The sequence below is a fragment of the Coenobita brevimanus genome, chromosome 70, assembly GCF_032717465.1.
Source record: "Coenobita brevimanus isolate Jiangsu-jjx chromosome 70, ASM3271746v2, whole genome shotgun sequence".
Lineage (NCBI taxonomy): Eukaryota > Metazoa > Arthropoda > Malacostraca > Decapoda > Coenobitidae > Coenobita > Coenobita brevimanus.
In genome coordinates, this window is record NC_137023.1 from 2,446,734 (window position 1) to 2,466,684 (window position 19,951).

The 19,951-nt window shown below is 41.0% G+C and overlaps 1 protein-coding gene across 1 annotated transcript in view; it reads left to right on the forward strand.

The window, feature by feature from the left end:
- Window positions 1-19,951, forward strand: part of Gli (carboxyl ester lipase-like protein Gli) — a 108,073-nt gene that overhangs the window by 75,970 nt on the left and 12,152 nt on the right. Inside the window, exons 4-10 of the mRNA XM_080277499.1 lie at window positions 311-464; window positions 6,275-6,486; window positions 8,990-9,157; window positions 11,124-11,325; window positions 13,013-13,203; window positions 16,417-16,560; window positions 19,767-19,927. Coding sequence (XP_080133625.1) covers window positions 311-464; window positions 6,275-6,486; window positions 8,990-9,157; window positions 11,124-11,325; window positions 13,013-13,203; window positions 16,417-16,560; window positions 19,767-19,927 — 1,232 coding nt within the window. The remainder of the gene's footprint in view (window positions 1-310; window positions 465-6,274; window positions 6,487-8,989; window positions 9,158-11,123; window positions 11,326-13,012; window positions 13,204-16,416; window positions 16,561-19,766; window positions 19,928-19,951) is intronic.

Here is a 19,951-nt window from a genome sequence, read left to right on the forward strand (position 1 = left end):
AACGTATGTACAGTCGGCCACAGGAAAAAGTGTACACAGGAAAAAATATATATAAATGCAAAAAAGTATAACATATTTACGACAATGTTTTTATAACAGGAAAGAACTCAGGATGTTTTTTTTTTTTCAGGGCAGTTATGTCACTTGAAAATTCCCAGACAAGGACTACAAATGTTTACTTATTCCTGAGGCCAGCTGTACCTGTTTCTGTAGCTAATCAGTTTTAGATAATTTATGCTAAAAACTCATGAAATCTTCTTTACTTCTTAAAAATCTAGACTATTCTTCTAAAACCAGTATACATCCACAGGTGTCCATCAACGTGAACGACCAGTACCCGGTGCTCTTCTACATCCACGGGGGTGACCTTGACCACGGCGCCAGCAACCAGTTTCCGGGGCACATGTTAGCAGCCTGGGGTGAGGTGGTCGTGGTCACCATCAACTACCGACTGGGGGCCCTAGGTAAGGCAAGGAGAGGACATTGCGGACATGGATTGACGCAAGTAAGGTGATGATAGACAGAATTCTGGGTCAGCAAATATATGAGGTATTGGAGGCAAGGATGTTTTTGTGTCGCAGTTGTGTCCCCAGGCTCATCTAAACTTGAACCCGTTGACTACAGGCTAAAGCTGCCCTTCTCCTGTAGCTCACCATCTTGTTTTTAGAAGGGGACAGTAAGGGTTAACCGTTACTTCCAGTCCTTCATTTATGCAACAGGTCAACTCTGGAACTGTCTCCATCTGTCTGTATTTCCTGCTTCCCATGATCTCCAGTCATTCAAACGCAGTGTATCCAGGCACCTCGAATTGAACGGATCTTGAATTTAGCTCTCTTTTGTATTGTTTTTGTTTTCTTGGAAGGAACGGTTTGCGGGTTCCTGGCCTTTGGTTCCTTCTTCCTTGCATAAAAAAAGGGAGTTGAGGGAAGTGTGTGCACTGTGTAACCAGGCAGTGGAGCCACCTGGTTATATCAGTGCCACCTCAAGAAGGCCTCCCTTTACAGCGCTCAGCAAGCAGGTTGACAGCATTACGTTGAAAAAAGATAGATGAGGTGACAGCGTAAGGAGGAGGATTGTGCACCACTCTGTGAGCTGAAGTAAGACAGAAACAAAAAACGTGAAGGGTATAAAAGAATTGAGAGAGAGAGAGAGAGAGAGAGAGAGAGAGAGAGAGGTATAACAACATTTAGCCTGCATTTCCCTCTGCTAAATCATGTGGTGCAGTCTGTTGGAAACGGGAGTAAATATATATAAACAGCAAAATAGGCCGAACCGGACCAAATCACCACACTCAATTTACTTATATTTCTTCTTGATCAAATATTGCCTATCAGTAAGCAAGATAGTGAAATTATTATCAGAAATAACCGCATTCATCGCTAGTTGTATTAATTCTGAGTAAATGGATATCAGGTTTTTCCATAGGTCACATAATTTTCCTGGTGTCTAGTGCAGGCAGAAATACAGGATGCAGGAAAATGGTCTGCCAAACTTATGTATTTTGCCTCATTCCTTAATAAGCACATGTATTTCTCATGGATTATGAAGGCAGTTCGATGGAAATTATAGATCCGCAAGCCCTCTACAATTTACGATGGAAGACCCGACGTACAACATATAATAACAATTGTTTTGGGAAGGGGAAATGAAATTGTCAATAATTTTTGTACGGTGGAAAATTAATAAGAAAAACAAATTAGTTCCTCATTACCCTCTACATCAGTGCATCCCAACTAGGGGTCCATGTTTAACAATATAAGCTGTATTGTCATTGTTATGTTCAGTGTTTGTCTGATCGTGGTAGGAAATCGCCCCTGCTGCAGTTTGGGATGGATGAGTTTCATGCTTAGATATCACTTCTCACTGCATTAGCTCATCACCTCCCTGTGTCTCTGTCTGTCTCTCTCGCTGTGTGTGTGTGTGTGTGTGTGTGTGTGTGTGTGTGTGTGTGTGTGTGTGTGTGTGTGTGTGTGTTGGCCTTTTATGGAGGTTTACAACTTAAAAGATCTGTTACAGTGTGATGTTGCTGTCCGGAATCTGAGTAAAAACATAGGCAATGCTACGCTGTTGCAACCTTCCATCTGACCAAGCACTCACCCCCAAACTCCCTGCACACCTAACCAAGCGCATAACGGCCCTCACCCCTCCCGCCCCCAATCTTTTCTTTTTAAAGGTGGGCTTAAGGAGAACGCAACCTGTGCCCTTTAGATTTCTTGGGTAGGTTGCATTAAGATCTCTGGATTTTTTTTTTTTTTGTCAACTTTTCATTATAAAAAAAACAAAACAAGACACAGCACTCTACTTATCAAAAGGCACCAGTTCACTCTGAGACACGTATCTCTGTGCAGTTTCATAATTGTATATTGAATACTTTCTGTGTTCTGGCCCGGAAACGAAATATGTATGCCTGTCCAGGCGCCCTGCCACCCAACTCTGTGGACGGACGCCTATTGATCTCAGTGATAACAACACCCTCCTCTGACTTCGTCAGGTGGTGGGTAAAAAACTAAATCCTCATATTATGTTAAGTCCTGAGTGGCAGTCTTCCCGCTCGTACCTTAAACTTATTAGTCTCCTGTTTTCCAGTTTCACGGATTCAAACAAAGTTACTTGGTGAATGAACTAGGTGGCAAGCCATTGAGGTCTGAGAAGGTGTGTTATGTCTTAGCAAATTCTGTTCCCAGCAGACACAGTCTGTTGTGTCTAGCTCGTTTTGGTTCTACCTAACGGACAAAACTGTGCTTGCTGTATTTATAGTACAAAAAGATTGCGTCCTTAAAATACATATTACAAATACATGATTTATAATGCTCGTGCATGACCTCAAAGGGACTAAGAAAAAATTTCAATAGGTTCCTGGCAATTCTATTTGTTTGTTGATTGGTGTGTGTTCTTGTATTTCTATTCTTGCGAGATTATTACTAACGCATTGTGGCAAAAAATTCTTATTATAAACAATTCACTTCAGATGTTTAAGTGCTAGAGCTGCCCAACATCTTCAGGGATTTTCCTAAATTTCTGTATAGTGAAAATGTTTATTTAATATTAAACTAATTATATTAGCAAAAATATCCGTGTGGCACTGATGCCATTTTATTCGGTCTTTCTAAAAAATTTGCAGCATACCATAATCAGTTCAGGGAAGAGACCTGGTAGTGTTGTGGCCAATAGTTGGCAGGATTTTGTCGGTGTTTGTAGTCACGCTTGTCAGTAGAGGGCACAGTTAATAAGCAAAATAGGTAATAGATGCCCCCTCTAAGGTATTGAACGTATTCAAACGAGCTTTTGATAAAAATGATATTAAGCATAGATGTTGTTCAAGTTCACCACATTCCACCGTAATTTCATCTTTTGTTGTGAATGAAGTTATCGGTGTTTTGTTTCTTGCTTTTGGTAAAAATCAAATAAGCACGTTGCGATGTGTGACTTGCACCAAAAGTATAATTTGCTCATCTTGCAAATCACGACAGTGGTAATAGATATCGTGAAACACAACCGGTCACAAATAATCTGTAAAAAATCGCTATTTGTAAACAATTTTCATGGCAGCACTGTATTTTTAAGGATGTCCAGTTAAATGAAGAACCTAGAATATCCTGCCTTAAGTTCAAAACTATGATAATTTTTGCAAATACTTATGGCATTCGTTGATAAAAAGTTTTGGTGAATATTGAGAAAGTTTATTTCACATGGCCAAATTAATTTTTCATGGGGATTTTTAAAAAGTATAATTCCTATCTTTAATTTCAATATTTCCACAAAACTGCAGATCAGACACTGCTCCAATACACCCCTACCCACCAGCAGGTCTGGGAAGCAAAAGCTGACTGAGTATAAACATTGAGGCATGTAATTACTTAGACGTGGCTTGAATAACGGTGGCGTATGTTATTACAACTCACAAGAACAGCTGCCCGCCTTGTTTGTCTGTGTGGAAGTGGGAACTGTTGCATGGGCTAATTTGCTGTGGACTTCGAGTTGGAGCTTCATAACTCAAGAACGCGTTTGTAAAAGTGGGAATGAGACAGAAGAAATTGGGAACCATTGCTCTACATAAGGAGGATTTACAGTTCCATCAATACTAAGAGTGAAACGATGAAGTACCACCTTCCGAGAGTGCGATGCATCTCCCCTCTCAAAAATATAAAATAAAATAAAAAATAAATAAATAATGACTACTTTCTCCTCCCCCAGACTGTGTAGTTCCAAGTCGAGATATGTTGACACGTACCAGCCAAAACTAGCACACACACACACACACACACACACACACACACACACACACACACACACACACACACACACACACACACACACACACACACACACACACACACACACACACACACACACACACACACACACACACACACACACACACACACACACACACACACACACACACACACAGCTTTGACGGGACAGAGAAGAGATGATGATGAAGGTTACAGAAGAGAACTCGATTCTTTGAAGATAATGAAATTCATATGTTACCCGATTCACCAACTTGTTTTCCTTTCACATTTTCCCTCTTTCATTAATAGTGCATCATTTACTCTCTTCTGTGGGACTGATAATCGGTATTACTATCTGTCTCTTTTGCAGTAATCCCATCCTTCTATTGGTACCCTTATGTATATTATCACAGGTGTTTTCAGTTCTCCTTCTATTGGTCCTCTTATGTACGTTTTCACAGGTGTTTTCAGTTCTCTGTGGAATATTCTTCCTCTGTCGTCACAATTTCATGTGTATGTTGTGTCCACCGACCACTTTTCCCAGTTTTCTCTTTGGTTCTTTCTTTCCCTGCATAATATGGATTTTATTTTAAGAATATCCCAAAAATATAATATCAACACCAGCTAACATGAATAATATAAAATGCCAGAATCCAGTCGAGAACCTTCCCCTCTTGTGCAACATATCTTTGTTAACGCGCAAAATACCTAAGCTTCTATTTTCGTTTACTAGTCACGAATACCACACCAGACAAGGTTTCATATTGTAAAGGGTTGAATATGGAGTTATTTAATATATGGCCAGTTTCACTAAAGACTCTGATGCGAAGTCTTTCCGTTTTATAACTGCCATTTCTCTGTTAATGGATCGTTTCTATCCCATTTATAATGAAATTATGACTGTTGGTTATGTAATTATTTTTACGTACACTTTTGCAGTATTGAATTGCGGCATTCAGTCAGTTTTCTGTGGTTCAGTAATCAAGTATCAGACTTGCAGATGACACTATAATTTAATAAACTATCAATTATGTTCACTTTAACTTCGCCATCTTGAATGTTCGGGTGTAACTAGCGATTAACACTAGAATAAAGTGCTAGTCACGAAGAAATGCAACGATAACGGTGTAGAGTCATAGGATTCACTTATTTGCCACTAAGCGACGGGAAATATGGTAAGTTAAGGTGGACTATCTATAATCAAAGAATACACCAGTATATGACATCATGTCTCATACGAGTACTGTACTTGTAGACAGCCCAAGCATGACACCACAAATTATCACATACCACTGTCCTTTATGTTACGTTGCATATATTTTCTTTCTAATCGTATGATCTTTGTAAAACACAGTTGGAAGTGTTAAATATTTTCCTTTCAGGAGTACAATATATATGATTAGATAGGCCGATCGCTGGATACAATACCGGCTCGTCGTCTTCGCAGGAAACGTAAAAAAACTGGCGATGTTGACCTCTTCAGTAATAAGACACACAGACAGTTCAGCCTGTCTCTTTTAGCAATAGACAGTTTTTATTCCGTATTAGTGAAGAGGCTAATGAAACTACGTCTAAACCCTCCACTATAATATATCTTTCCATAGCTGAGTAAAATTGTCTGGTGATTGAGTAGCCTACTATTAAAAAGTGTGACATTGGGCTTAAGGGGTTAACTTACATGGCAAAAAGGGCTGCTGGACATGGCTGTGAAGTGGGACCTGACTATTTTGGGTCGTACTTTAGGCGATGGTTGGGACTTTGAGAAAATTACTTAGCTCCCTTAATGACTTTAGTCGGTAGCTATGAACTGAGCCTCCTCCATCCTTCCTCCTCCTCCTTTTCCTCTTCCTTCTTCTTCATCTTCATCTTTATCATCATCTTCTTTTCGATCTTTTTTTTTTTTCCGAGACTGTGCAGTATGTGGTGTGATTATATATAAAGACCATAAATAAAGGACATGAGGAAAATTTTGATGGGAACAAAAACTGAATACCTCCTTCAATAATCCTCCTGTCCTAATCCAAATCCTTCCTTCACAGGGTTCCTTAGCACCGGTGACGTCAACTCCCCAGGTAACTACGGGCTGCTGGACATGGCGAGGGCTCTGGAGTGGGTGCACGACAACATCCGCTTCTTCAATGGCGACCGCAACAGGATCACGGTGATGGGACCAGAAGCAGGAGGGGCCATGGCTGGGTTACTGGCCGTCCTACCCCGCACCAAGGATTATGTGGCTCAGGTCATCTCCATGGTGAGTGACGTTTGTGTTTGTCTGCCTGTCTATCTGTCTATCTATCTATCTATCCACCTAGCTGTCTCTCTAACTGTATATCTATCTATCTATCTGCCTGTCTGTTTGTCGTCAAACTCCGTATTCCCAGAAGGGGTGGGTACAAAGGAATGGGCTTCATGTCACCCTGTCGTTTGCCATTAGTCTGCCCTTTCTTCAACTCACTCTCAGCCTACTTATGTACCTCTCCACTCCAACCTCCAAATCATCTTCAGTTTCTCCCTCCTCCTCCTCCCTCACACTTAACCTCACTCACTCTATGTCCAGTGACCGTATATTTTGTGGCTCACGGAGAATAATTCGTAACACTTCCTCCTGAGCGATTAATTTTTCAATGCTACACCTTATACTCTCTTGTATACACTTTCATCAGTATCAGATAAAACGATTATTGAGGTCTGTGAAAAAATAAATCGCTGAGGAAGAATCGTTTTGAACTCGCAGGAACCAACAAGAAATAAGGTCCAAAGTCCTCTCTTTTCATAAACTTAGGAGGCACCTAGCACGTTACCAGTAGCGATCTATAAGCGTTAGTATTTCCCGTATGTGGCCAATGCATTTAGGCAATGGACATAGTTTTTGTATATATTATAGGGCTATATCCGGGGTTAGAGTTCCAGGGTTAAAACTGAGAACATGGAGGTGAGGACAAGCCCCTTACTTCTCACGACATTTTCTGGCATGTGTGATAATGGTAGAACCTGCGAGTAGAACATGTAACCCCTATCAATCATTGCTGAGTGCACTGTAATATGGGATGCAGGCTAAGTACATCGACTAATCACAGCTTTTCCATAATTTACCATAAAAAATTAGGCTCTTCCTTACACCTCGACGGACACTGTTTAGTTACACGGCCGGTAGAGTTGCATATTTCTGTACCATATTAAAAAAAAATAAGCTATTGAAAAAGAAGTGCTCGGGACCACTTAAGTCTTTTCAATGTTGTCCCTAAGGTGGTATTATCGTCGTCCTAGGCTTTATCACCTCTTATGAATTTATTTTGCCCATTACACTTCATTACTACTGTATCTTTTACATCTTGCACATTATACATAAATTCTCTGTTGTATTATTCACCTCTTTTCATTGCCGACCAATACTGGGTGGTTCATAAATAGCGCTGCACGAGACACTCAGTTGCCGGTAACTTATTGAGTTGCGAGGGTTGTGCAGTCTGCTGGTGTGGGCGTGGATGTTGAATTGGTAAGGAAATAAGATAAACGATGCTTGACAGACTGATAACACCGAATGATCTTTTCCCGCAACATACGACAAATCTCCCTGCGGATTGGAAGGGGAGGGTTATATATGTACAACCCAGTATAACATAGACGGCAATATTAATGTGCAGAAAATGAATAATAACGAAGAAGTGCAAGCCAGCCATCTCAGCCTACGAGAATAAGAGTTTTAGGGTTAGGTTTGCGATCACTGGGTATTCTTTTATCTATCTATTGCCAGACGCCTTAATCCCGTAAGGGGTGGCCACAAACAAATCGCCTCCATGTCGCCCTGTCCCCCGCCATTTCATTGCCCTGCTCCCAGCTCACACCCTCCTCCCTCATATACCTCTCCACTCCATCCCTTCATCTTCTTTTATCTCTATGATTATTAAAATTTTCAGTAGCGGAATACACTGACGTCTCTGTCATTTTACTTCCACTAGACGACTCTGTTTGCTCATTTTATTTAGCTCTTGCATGGCGGGAGTTAGTAAAAGCCAAATCTAAGCCCTTCAGGTGGAAAGTTTCTTCTAAGGATTATAGTGTTCGTGTCGAAGAGGCAAAAATACCCCTACCCCCCTATATGTCTTATCTATCTATCTATCTATCAGAGAGAGAGAGAGAGAGAGAGAGAGAGAGGATCTAGGATTATTGGCCTAAGGAACAATTGTGCCAAATTACTGAAGAAGTAAAGGAATGTCGCCATATTGAAAAGGCAATTGGAAAACACTTGAAAGAAATGGATGAAGTTCTGATGCTGTCCATTTTTTGGTGAGAAACCTAATGACATACAAGTGATAAATACTGTATGACGTAGTAGGTAAAATTAATCGGTAAGGAAGAGGTTTTAGCATACTACAGTAAGGTCTTGAGGATAACACCGCTAACACCTCAAATTATCCTTCACAGTACACATACCAATATTCCTTTGCCCGTGACAGTAGTTGTATGTATTTATCAGCAAGGAACACATGTGTCTGGGTAAGAAGGTAACTGCCAGGTATAATTTTCTTTAATCTGGAAATTATTTCGTCATACTCTCCCAGCTCAGTAGCATAAAGGTAATTCTGGTTATGTGTAAATATCAAAATCTTTTCCATATAACCGGTACTGTATTAGGATGAAACAAGAGAATAGATTTTATACGTAGCAACGGAACTAATACTTTTACACACACACACAGTACTTCTTACTCCAAACTCTATATGCTTCCCACGGGTTTGTCTTTCCTCCTACAGAGCGGCTCTCCCCTGGCGGACTGGGCAGCTCTGGATGACGTGTATCGCGTCCAAAACACATCAAGAGTGTACGGCCTGGAGGTGGGCTGTACCGTGGAGACATCGTACAAACTACTTCAGTGCCTTAACAGACGTAGCTATGAAGAGCTGGCGTCAGCACCAATAAAGGTTGGTTCAAGTTACGCCACTGAACACGGTGATGTGCTTTTTATATTTTTCACTTCAGTCAAATCACCACCAACGACTATACTCAGCTTTATGAGAGATCCCAGTTAATAAATGGTTAAGTGAATGCTATATATAACCCTTCAAAAAGTTTCACTAATGTGAATTTATACGACCGGAGATAACAAAATAAAATAAGAAAAACATAAAGGGATTCAAGTGGTCTGAAAGGTAGACTGAGAAGTTTAACTAGTTAAGAGTGTGCCATGTGCAAAGGTGATTCTGTCATCCAGACATGGCTGGGGGGGCTTGGTACGCGGAAGTCTAGAGTATGTTGGCGAATTTTGTTAGTGGACGATATGATTAGCAAGGGAGGTGTTACACAGGCTAGAAAAATACTCAGAAGTGGCTGAAAAGAGCTTAGATAGCTGTTTCCCATATTTACAAGAAAACTACTCTGTATGTATAAAAAACAAGGGATATATGGTGGTACTTCGTGGCAGTGTTACATGGACGGTAAAAGACTTTAGTGAAATGAGCGTACTAAGTGAACTAATGCTTACAGGTAGGAAAAGGTGATATAGATATTCTGACAGGATATGTGAAAGTTACTCGGTGAACTGCTGTAGACCCGAAGGTGGAAGGGGGAGCCCGGGTGGATACACCAAACAAACGTGTGATGTGGTCCTAAAATGAGATCTCTGGGTTACGGCATTTGAATGTCGTGGGACACTGTGCAACCTCCTAAGTAACCATTAGATGAAAAGGGCTGATGCATGCAGGCTTGGAACATTGCCTCTCGTTGGTTACATATGCATGCGAGTATCAGACTGTAATAGAAAAATCGAGGCGTCAAATCAACACCCAAAACGTATATTTAAACAGTACGAAGGAAATAATAGGACATATGAATACCTGTGCACATGCATACATACTTTTAAATGCAAAGCATTATAGAAAAGTACAATCATACAAAGTTGTGCAAGCAAATGTCATTGTTCAGGGTAGAGATCAGAACAAGAATATGGTAAGTCATGACATATCATCCATGTCTGGCCATTTTCAAAAGACATTACCACAGTTTTGACAGCTGCAAGGTATCTTCTTCCGTGTTCTGTGCTAAAGATGACAGCTATTCTGCAGCAGTTAGTGAAACTTCGTATTTTCTCGAATGCTTCTGAACGTCATTATGTTGTCCTGGTGTTTTGGGCTGTCCATCAGTTTCTGGTGACAATGAGTTACTACCGAGCAGTCTTTCTTGGCTGAGCGGGCACCTGACCTGGAGTTGTGCCTCTTTAGAGTATCTTGCTGGACACTTTCAGACATGTGTAGCTCAGCAGTTGGTATGCCATCCTGCTGCATAAAGTCCAGGCATGAAAATACTGGTACTCTCCTTATTTTAATACCCTTGTAGGGTGTGGAGTTAGATGATAAGAATAGAAACTTTCATGCATTTAGCTAGTTGTCTACATGGATTTAGTTGTAATTATAAAGTTTGCCAGATATACGAGTGTGTATAGGGGCTTCAGAGATTGTCAGATATGTGTGAAAATGAGTAGCCTTCCTTTCAGTACAGTGTAACATGATGTATTTGGCTTGCCAGACCATAACCCACATGTGATTTAATCTTGGTAAGAATTAACACCACTTATCTTCATGCAACCTCATGAATAAGAAACTAATCCATATACATCATTCAGTCTTTTACTTCTCCTTCATGAGTGTAGAGGTTTAGGGCTAGGCTACGCAGTCCAGATATTTTAAAGGAGTGAGTAGTCGCTCTTCCCTGAGCGACATTATGTGTGCAATAAACCCCAGCCACTGTTTGGACTGAAACTCTTTTTGGCCACATTTGATTGGAGCACCCTAACTCTCTAGACCATAATCTGTACGCAAACTTCAGTACACCGGTTGAAGTGCCTTAACTCAGCAGACCTTCTGTTACAAAATTTCTTCCTACACATTACAGCCAGACATTGGAACCTTTGCGTGGGGTCCTGCCGTGGATGCCAACTTCACGGTGCCTGGTGATGAGTGGTATGAGGACTGGGAGGAGAAGGACTGGCGGGTGGTGCCGGAACTGCCCATCCACCTGTACGAACGCAACCACCACCACCCTAATCTTCGCTACCTCGCGGGGGTCAACAGGGATGCAGCTGCAAATATCGTCTGTGAGTTTTAATATAACATGGCCGTCAACTGTTCAAAGGAAAAATTATTTAGAAAAGTTGGAATATTTGGAAAAGCTGGATATTAGGAAGGTACAACAGTTCAGAACCGATTTTGAACGGTCTTGGAGCCTGTTCAGGTACAGACACGGCACATATGTGGTATATTATAGACTATACACATAAATTCTGTCTCTGTAAATGCCTGAAGAGAGTCCAAGTCAGGTCGAAACGGTTGTATCTTCCCAGTAAGCCTTTCCAAATGTGCATATAATTCTTTCATGTGTGTGAGTTGGCTTGGGATTGCTTTACTCTTTCATTTCAGTGAAGTATCGTTAAACTTGTCCTAGCTACCTTCAGACGATTATATTCAGCTTACGAGAGACCACTGGTACTGAAGTGATAAATGATTCTATATTCAACCTGTCCAATACAACAAATCTCTACGCTGAGTACAATTGTCTGGCGGTAGTAATAAAATAACAAAACTTTACTAGGTTGACGGAGATAAATTCTAGATCTAGAGAAGAGGTATGTTTATGAGGGTAATGCTTTTCCGTCCTTTAGTAACAGCGTAACTATTTGGCGATCCCACCTCCTGTCATTTGTGTTTTAAGTAACTTCAGACTTATTATTGTGCAAGAGGATTGGATATTATACCTGGGGTTTCTGGTCTTCTATGGTTCGTGTCCTAAGAGAGTTCAAAGAGTCTTATGTAGGATCTTCACACAGGATTTATTTTTTCAGTCTTAGGACGCATATAATATTTTTTCCTTGCTGTATCTAGATGATTGCTCTATGGAGGTGGTCTTATTCAGTTTAGGAGTGTTATTCAATTTGGACGGGGTACATAAAGATCTCTTCATCCCCGTTACAACTAGAGACTCTTTCCAAACTGAATATAATCACCTAGTAGCAACAGGTAGGAAATATGCTTACGGCAATCGAGTGACAGGGATAAGCATGGAAAAATAGGTATGAAAGATGTAATGAAGCCATAATTCCAACATTCCGGCTTCTTGTACTTAGCCTGCTCCTTCATCTACTGCACACCTTGATTATATATAAAAGAAAACACTACGAGAATGTCTTTTTAACATTTATTCTTGCTACTACCAGACAATCTTAATTAAGTAGAGTTCCTGTAGGAGCGAAAGGCTTTAGCGAAGACTACATCTAACCCCTAAAATTCTAAAGTCACTCCTATTTTGAAAGAAGGCCTCTGAAATAAGTACTGTACTACGTTAAAAAGAGTGATTAAGAAAAAAGAAGTAATTATCTGGCATCAGCACAGTGTAGGATGCACGCGAGAGGATTGTTTAGCTTTTGCCTGCTTTACATCAGGTCGGTGCTGTCATCAAGAGGTAAATAAGTGTCTTTAGTGCATGGAAGGTCTGTTTTTATTCTTTTCCCAGTTACTTACTTTACTTTCTGTCATATAAACACTGCCAGGAAGTATGGTCTCGTACAGCTTAAAAGATCTGGAATACGCTGGCTTAGAAATGGCTAATATGGATTGTCTGTTACAGTTTATCTTTCCGTGTTTTCCCGTCTTTGTCATCCCTAGCCTTCCCGTTCTTTTGCTCATTTTGTTACTCTTGCTTATTCTCTTACTCTCTTGCTTAATCATTCTTACTCTCTTGCTAACTCCCTTAACTCACTCTCTTACTTACTCTGTCGTTGCTCACAGACAAAGACAACCGACTTATCCAGAACGGCCATGTGGTGACGGAGGATTTCTTCAACGCCCGTGTGAAGGACTGGGTGAGGCAGTACAACTACTCCCTCAACCCTGACGGCGCCTACGATGCTATCAAGTGGATGTACACCTACGGACCCGACCCTCACAACGTCACACATATCCGTGAGGAGTATGTCAATGTGAGTACTTCTCGAATCAAAGACTGTCCCAGACACTAAAAGACGACGATGTGGAAAAGAGAGACAGGGGTGGATAGGATCTACGTTTATATGCTATCCATAAATTTGTCCACACAGAATCAATTGTTCTTAACGGGTATAAGTGTTTTAAACTCCCTGACTTATTTCATAGTTCATTCTTGCTACCATCAGAATACTTTGTGCAACTTAGAACATATTTCTGGTATTGAAGGAGGCTGCATGAAATCACTTGGAGGTAACCAGAATATAACTGAAGTAGGTCACCGAATTAATAAAGTTAATGATGTTCTTCATCTATAGTTAAATCCCTGGCAGACTGTTAACATATTCACTACTCAGGAATATTAATTACTTTATCACCCAGCCTTCAATCATATTTCACTTTAGTGTGGACTCCTGCGGTCTAAGGGTTAAAAATACTTACCACTTACCGTTTCACATCAGGTCTTAACAGTTTTGCTCTGGCCATCAGCTCACGATTTAATAAATATAAGTGTAGTTGGATCGTGCGCTAAGTGTCAAGGAGCAGTAACAACATGAACGTGACTTGTGAAATCCTCGCCAGGAAACGGTAACCTCAGGAAGAAAACAGAAAGGAAACAGAGACAAAAGCGCGTCCCAGAGGTTTACATAATTTTATCTAATGTCATACCAGAAAAAAAATGATGATCTATGAGATGTGATGAGGGGATCAGTAGAAGATCTATCTATCTATCTATCTATAGCCCGACGCCCTAATCCCGCAAAGGGTGGCCGCAGACAAAACGCCTCCAAGTCACTCTGTCACCCACCATTTGACTCCCCTCCCCCCAACTCACCCCCCCCTCCCTCATATACCTCTCAACTCCATCCCTCCACCTCATCCTCGGTCTACCCCTCCCTCTCCCTCCCTCCACCACACCAACATACACCCTCTTAGTCAGTCTTTCATTCTCCATTCTCTCCACATGTCCAAACCACCTCAGTGTATTTCTCCTAATCTTTTCAACCACATCCACATCTACCCCACAACGTTCCTTCACTTCTTCATTCGTCAACCTGTCCCTCCACGTCACTCCACATGCTCCTCTCAAGTAACTCATTTCCACTGCTCTCACTCTTGACTTGTTCCCCTCTTGCAAGGTCCACGCCTCGCTTCCATACGTCAGGGTAGGGATCACAATACCATCATGCAGTGACTTCTTAACTTCCATACTCACCTCCCTATTTCTCATCACTGCTTTCAGTGTACCAACAACCTTTCTTCCCTGCTGTACCCTTTCACGTACTTCAGTAGAAGATGCATGGAATAAATCTAGTACGGTACTATTGCATTTCGGTAGTGGATTTCTGAAAGTAAATAAAATGGCCTTTGGCTGTCCTTAGAAAAAATTTTGTAAAGTTAAAAAGTATCTAATTAGAATAAAAATATATGAGGAAGGTGCATTTCTTCTAGTAGTCGTAAACTCATATGACCCGCTAAATTATAGTGTGGAAACTAAGAGCGTAATAGAAGCTTGACTTCAAATAAATTAATGTGAATACAGGTGGAAATCATCTTGTCTGAAGCATAGGGTGTACAAACATACCTTGGGTGTGACAGAGTATAGACACACAGCTGTATAATAAAAACTGAGAGCAAAAAGGTGTGGGCAAGCTCGCTTTTTTTGACGGCAACTTATGATAGTGATAAAACATGTCTGAGCGTCCTCCATCATTACTGACAACACCCTGTATTGTGGGATGTAGGCTGACCACATTATCATTTACAGGTGCTCCATGTGTGAAAAATTAAGGGGTTTACTTACATATTCGCCTTCTTAGGTTAATAATAAGCTAATAACTATCTCAAGGACAAAACCAACCATTCCAGTTTAAACTTTTCTGGTATGAACTTGGCAGATTCTCTATAGTCAAGTAAAAGAAAATTGAAAAAAGAAACGGATTCTGCTCTAAGGAAACAGAGTTCTAGCACTAGTGCATGCCTAAAAAGAGTCCTAACACCAGTTGTCATACAAACATTTTATCATCTGCCTTTTACTAAAGTCGGTTTATTTGTAACAGATGGAACTGGACATCTTCCATAACTTGAATATTACAGTTGTTGTTACGCAGCCTTGGTCTGTCTGGCTGAGCAGACTCATCGACCGAATGAAGGCAACCGCTTCTGCAGGGCCATCCCGTGCAGTGAAATGGTGTTCCCTTGTGGTTGACTGCGACTCGCCACAGCAAGGCACGGGGTAGAAAGTGGAGGTTTGGTTCCCTTATGGAAACCCCATTTGCGTCTCTCCACCCAGTTAACAGAGGCACCATAGCTGGCTTCACATCATTTTGGTATTTGGTCATATGGTTACCACTCAATAGTGTAAATGGTTTCTTGGGTTATAGGAAACCATTAGGCTTGTTGCTCAGCACAGAGCCTCATGAAGTGAAAAGATGAGTAATAAAAAGTGGCGGGAAGGATGGGAGAAACAGGAAGAGAGGGAATGCAGACACAGAAACGGAATGATAAAGCTGAAGGCAAATTGGGCAACATTATATGACGTGAGTGTACGCGTATGATGGTCGCTGCCACCTACCACAAAGTAATACATCACCGGATAAGCCTTTGTTATGAAGGTGGAATGAGTCTTCTTGGCTACCAGTCATATTGCCCCTCTAATACGGGTACACCTGATCATCACTGAGTTGAAAGGTGTTATTGAAAGGCGTCACTGATCTTTGCTACGTTAGAAAAACACACTGTAGTAAACAAGGAGTTTAATTCCATGCAAGCTACTTAATAGGCCTGTAATATTTCTTGCAACAGCGGCTTACTATTTGTTGCTGGAGTGTCCCATTTCCGAAATAAAAACAGACTGACTTTAGTAATCATACGTACAGCATATAGTAAGAAGAGAAGGGCTTAGAATTAAAATCTATCAGTGAACGAGTTATTAAATTAGACAGTTAAATATTATCGTCACAATCTTCCTTTAGGATACGACACGCGACAGTCAAACTTCCCGTCCAGGTCCCCAACTGTATAGTCAAACAAACAACTATCTTCCTAGTTTCGTCTGAAGAAAATTTACAACTGGTCAAAATACATTAAAAACCCCATCTTTACTAGTGCGTGTTGCAGGTTGTTCGATTTTTCCCGCTAGGTATGCGTCAGACTTTGGGGAGATATGTGTCCTCAAACCTCTATTATTTCTCGGCCTTCTCCCTCAGATGCTGTCGGACGCACTCTACAAGTCCCCAGTGGATCAGCTTGTCAAGGTCCTGGTCAACACAACCTCGAAACGCGGCGTCCCGACCTACTACTACCTCCTCAACACAACAGTGGAGGCGCTGAAGTTCCCATTTTGGCGAGAGGTACTGTAATGTGATATGAAACTGTGTGGATTTCTGTGTATATTTATTCAGAGCCAGAAGCCTTATTCCTGGGGGTGGAGGACATCAACAGAGCGCCTCCATGCTGTCCTGTCCTCCACATCTCACACATTTGTCGTTTATATATGTCTTCATCCCATCCCTCCACTTCATCATCTTCGGTCTCCCACTCTCCCTCTCCTCTTCCACCTCACTCACATCCATTATCACATACGCTGGCAGTGCTCATTATAAGTCAAAGATATGTTTAAAAAGAGTATAAATTTTTCCTACATCTGGGACAATAATTTCAGGCGAACAGGCACGTATATAGTAGTGGAAAGGGACGAGGAAATTTTCTGTAGTACCTTTCACAGCAATGACGTCTTTGGTATTTTATTTGCACTATCTCCACACTTTTATTCTCTCTCTCTCTCTCTCTCTCTCTCTCTCTCTCTCTCTCTCCCTCTCTCTCTTTCTTGATGTAGCCATTAATCTATTCCCTGTTAGACTGCTCTTCCAAGGTGAATAAAGAAATATGAGGAATTTTTGGAAATGGAGGAAGTTAGATACACGCTTCAGTAACTCTTTCACTGCCAAGTTGTTCTCCCAGGCTCAATAAAATGGTCGGTCAGTAGCAAAGTGTATTATAGAAATTATGACATAGGGTTTATAGAAAAAAAAGAGCATCAGAAGAGGCGACGTAGTGCGAGGTCTGCAATACAATCACGGTCTAAAGTTGGCAAACGGTCCCCTGCCAGCACTGTGTCTTTCCTCCCTTATTTCTTATCGCCCACGAACGTCAGAAAGTAGCCTTCTCGCCCATACACGTTTGGTTTGTCGTGTGCTTCATATTACTGTCACACAAAAGTATTTCATGTAACATCTTCTACTGCCACGGACGACATGGAAGTGTGTGCTACAATATCACAGCTTTTTCCACACAACTGGCACAGCAAGCCGGGGGAACTGGCAAACCTGCTGTATTGCTAGGAATGGAATAATAGACTGCCTAATTTCTTGAATTTGATATAAAGGAACTTCAAAAAGACAATTATTGAATGATCACTCACTGTTATATGAAGTGTTTGAGTATGTAACCGTGAATCTCAAAGGTTTGCATGATGAGTAGGGGAACGCGTGGCCCGTTTTCGCTGGGCGCTTTGTTGATAGTTCTTCTACGTTTTCTTTCCCTGTTTCTGCAACAGAGCCACCTGTTTAGTTAATTAACATGATATTTAAGTTAGAATTATAGGAATAAAGGTTTGGTTTTATTAATTAATTCCTGACTGACAAATGAGGAAGTGAAGGAGCGTTGTGGTGAGGTTGTGGATGTGATAGGAAGCGTTAGGAGAAACACATTGAGGTGATTTGGCCATGTGGAGAGAATGGAGAGCGAGAGACTGACGAGAAGAGTGTATGTGAGTGAGGTGGAGGGAGAGAAGGGAAGGTTAAGGATGAGATGGAGGGATGGAGTGAAGAGGTATATGAGAGAGGAGGGTGTGAGCTGGGAGCAGGGCTGTGAAGTGGTAGGGGACAGGGCGACATGGAGATGATTTGTTTGTGGTCACCCCTTGCGGGATTAAAGCGTCGGGTAGTAGATAGATAGACAATCCTCTGACAATAATCGGTAATTAGGTTCTAATGGAATAAACCCAAATTTTAATTGCACTATCCATTAACATCAGATGAGAAGATTTTAATAGCAGTGGAAAGAATCTGCTGGAAAGAGTGAATTATTGCCAATATGATATTAAGTACTTGAGTCTTGATCCTGACCGTACTACTAAAATATTACTGTCATTATTATTATTATTATTATTATTATTATTATTATTATTATTATTATTATATTATTATTATTATTATTATTATTATTATTATTATTATTGTTGTTGTTGTTTTATAGTTCTACAGTGATTATGCTTCTAGTGTACCTTCATGTCTCACGATCTGATAATTAACAATTTTCCCTGAAACTGAAGTATTATTCCAGCTTTAGATGTCCTTTTTTTTTTTTTTTTTTTTAACTTCATTAAAACGCAGAATATGCAGTTCGTGAAGCTTCGTTTTTCTGATCAGTTACTGAATGTTTACAAAACTGGGAGATCCCGTTCTTATAAAACTACATTAATTCCTTGATCTCATAATATGGCTTGGACAGCATAAAGTTTTGATATATATATATATAGTGTTGAACTGAATTACGACACGGAAAAATCTCACAACTGTATTTAACCTTTCTTTCTTATAAACATACTCGTTGGCTGATACGGCTTCTCTTACACTCTTAGTACCATGGCATAATTTAATAGGTCTTTCTTGCTAATACCACACGATCTGATTCAGCTTAGGACGCACCTTTTTTACGATGGGATTAATATATGGTAAACAATATAACCCCTAGAATTCGAAAGGTGTCTTCTAGGTTTGAGAGAATCTTCGGGTAGTTACAAGAAAAATATATACAAAAGGTCACTGTACGTAAGATGGTTAACTTCACATGATCGGAACAAATCTAGTATTCCATTTCAACTAATGCCAGACAGTTTTATTCAGCCGAGAGTGTCATAGGAGCCAGAGAGTGTTAATACTGTCACCATTAACCTTCTCAAGACCAGGGCAACTCTAGTATTTCAGTCCAGGTAATGCTAACGATTTTTTAAAAGTGGGTGTAAATCACGGAGGTTTTAGGTGTTAATCTTTTTCATCTGTTGGCAAATTCCATGCCTGTGAGTGAGGTGGAGGGGGAGAGAGGGAGGGGAAGGCCAAGGATGAGATGGAGGGATGGAGTGGAGAGGTATATGAGAGAGGGGGGTGTGAGCTGGAACCAGGGCAGTGAAATGGCAGAGGACAGGGCAACATGGAGGCGATTTGTTGCTGGCCAGCCTTTACGGGATTACGGCGTCTGGCAATAGATAGATAGATAGCATTTGTGAAAGCTATATGTAACCTTTCAAGCCCAAAAAGTTTTTCCTACAGAGAATAAACTTGCCTAATAATAGCAAGAATTAAAACATACATTATACCGACGGGCTGAAAGAGACGAGAATCTGTATCAACAAACTTCCTCAGATTCCAGTGCGAAAAAGCCCCTCTGAAGCTGAATTGAAATGTGTGGTTGTAGCAAGAATCACGTAAAGGAAGATTTCACCACATTAAATTAGTTAATGTTTAAGCACTCTCTCATTTCTCCGTGTCCCTCTCAGATTCCCAACAGCATCGAGTACTACTTCATCAGCGGCGCACCCTTCATGGACCCCGACTTCTATCCCGAGAACGTGCGTGTGTCGAGGGAGCAGTGGGGCGAGGGTGACCGCAACATCTCCGAGTTCATGATGCGCACCATTGCAAACTTCGCCAGATGGGGGTGAGTTAGTGGGAGAAAAGGGTC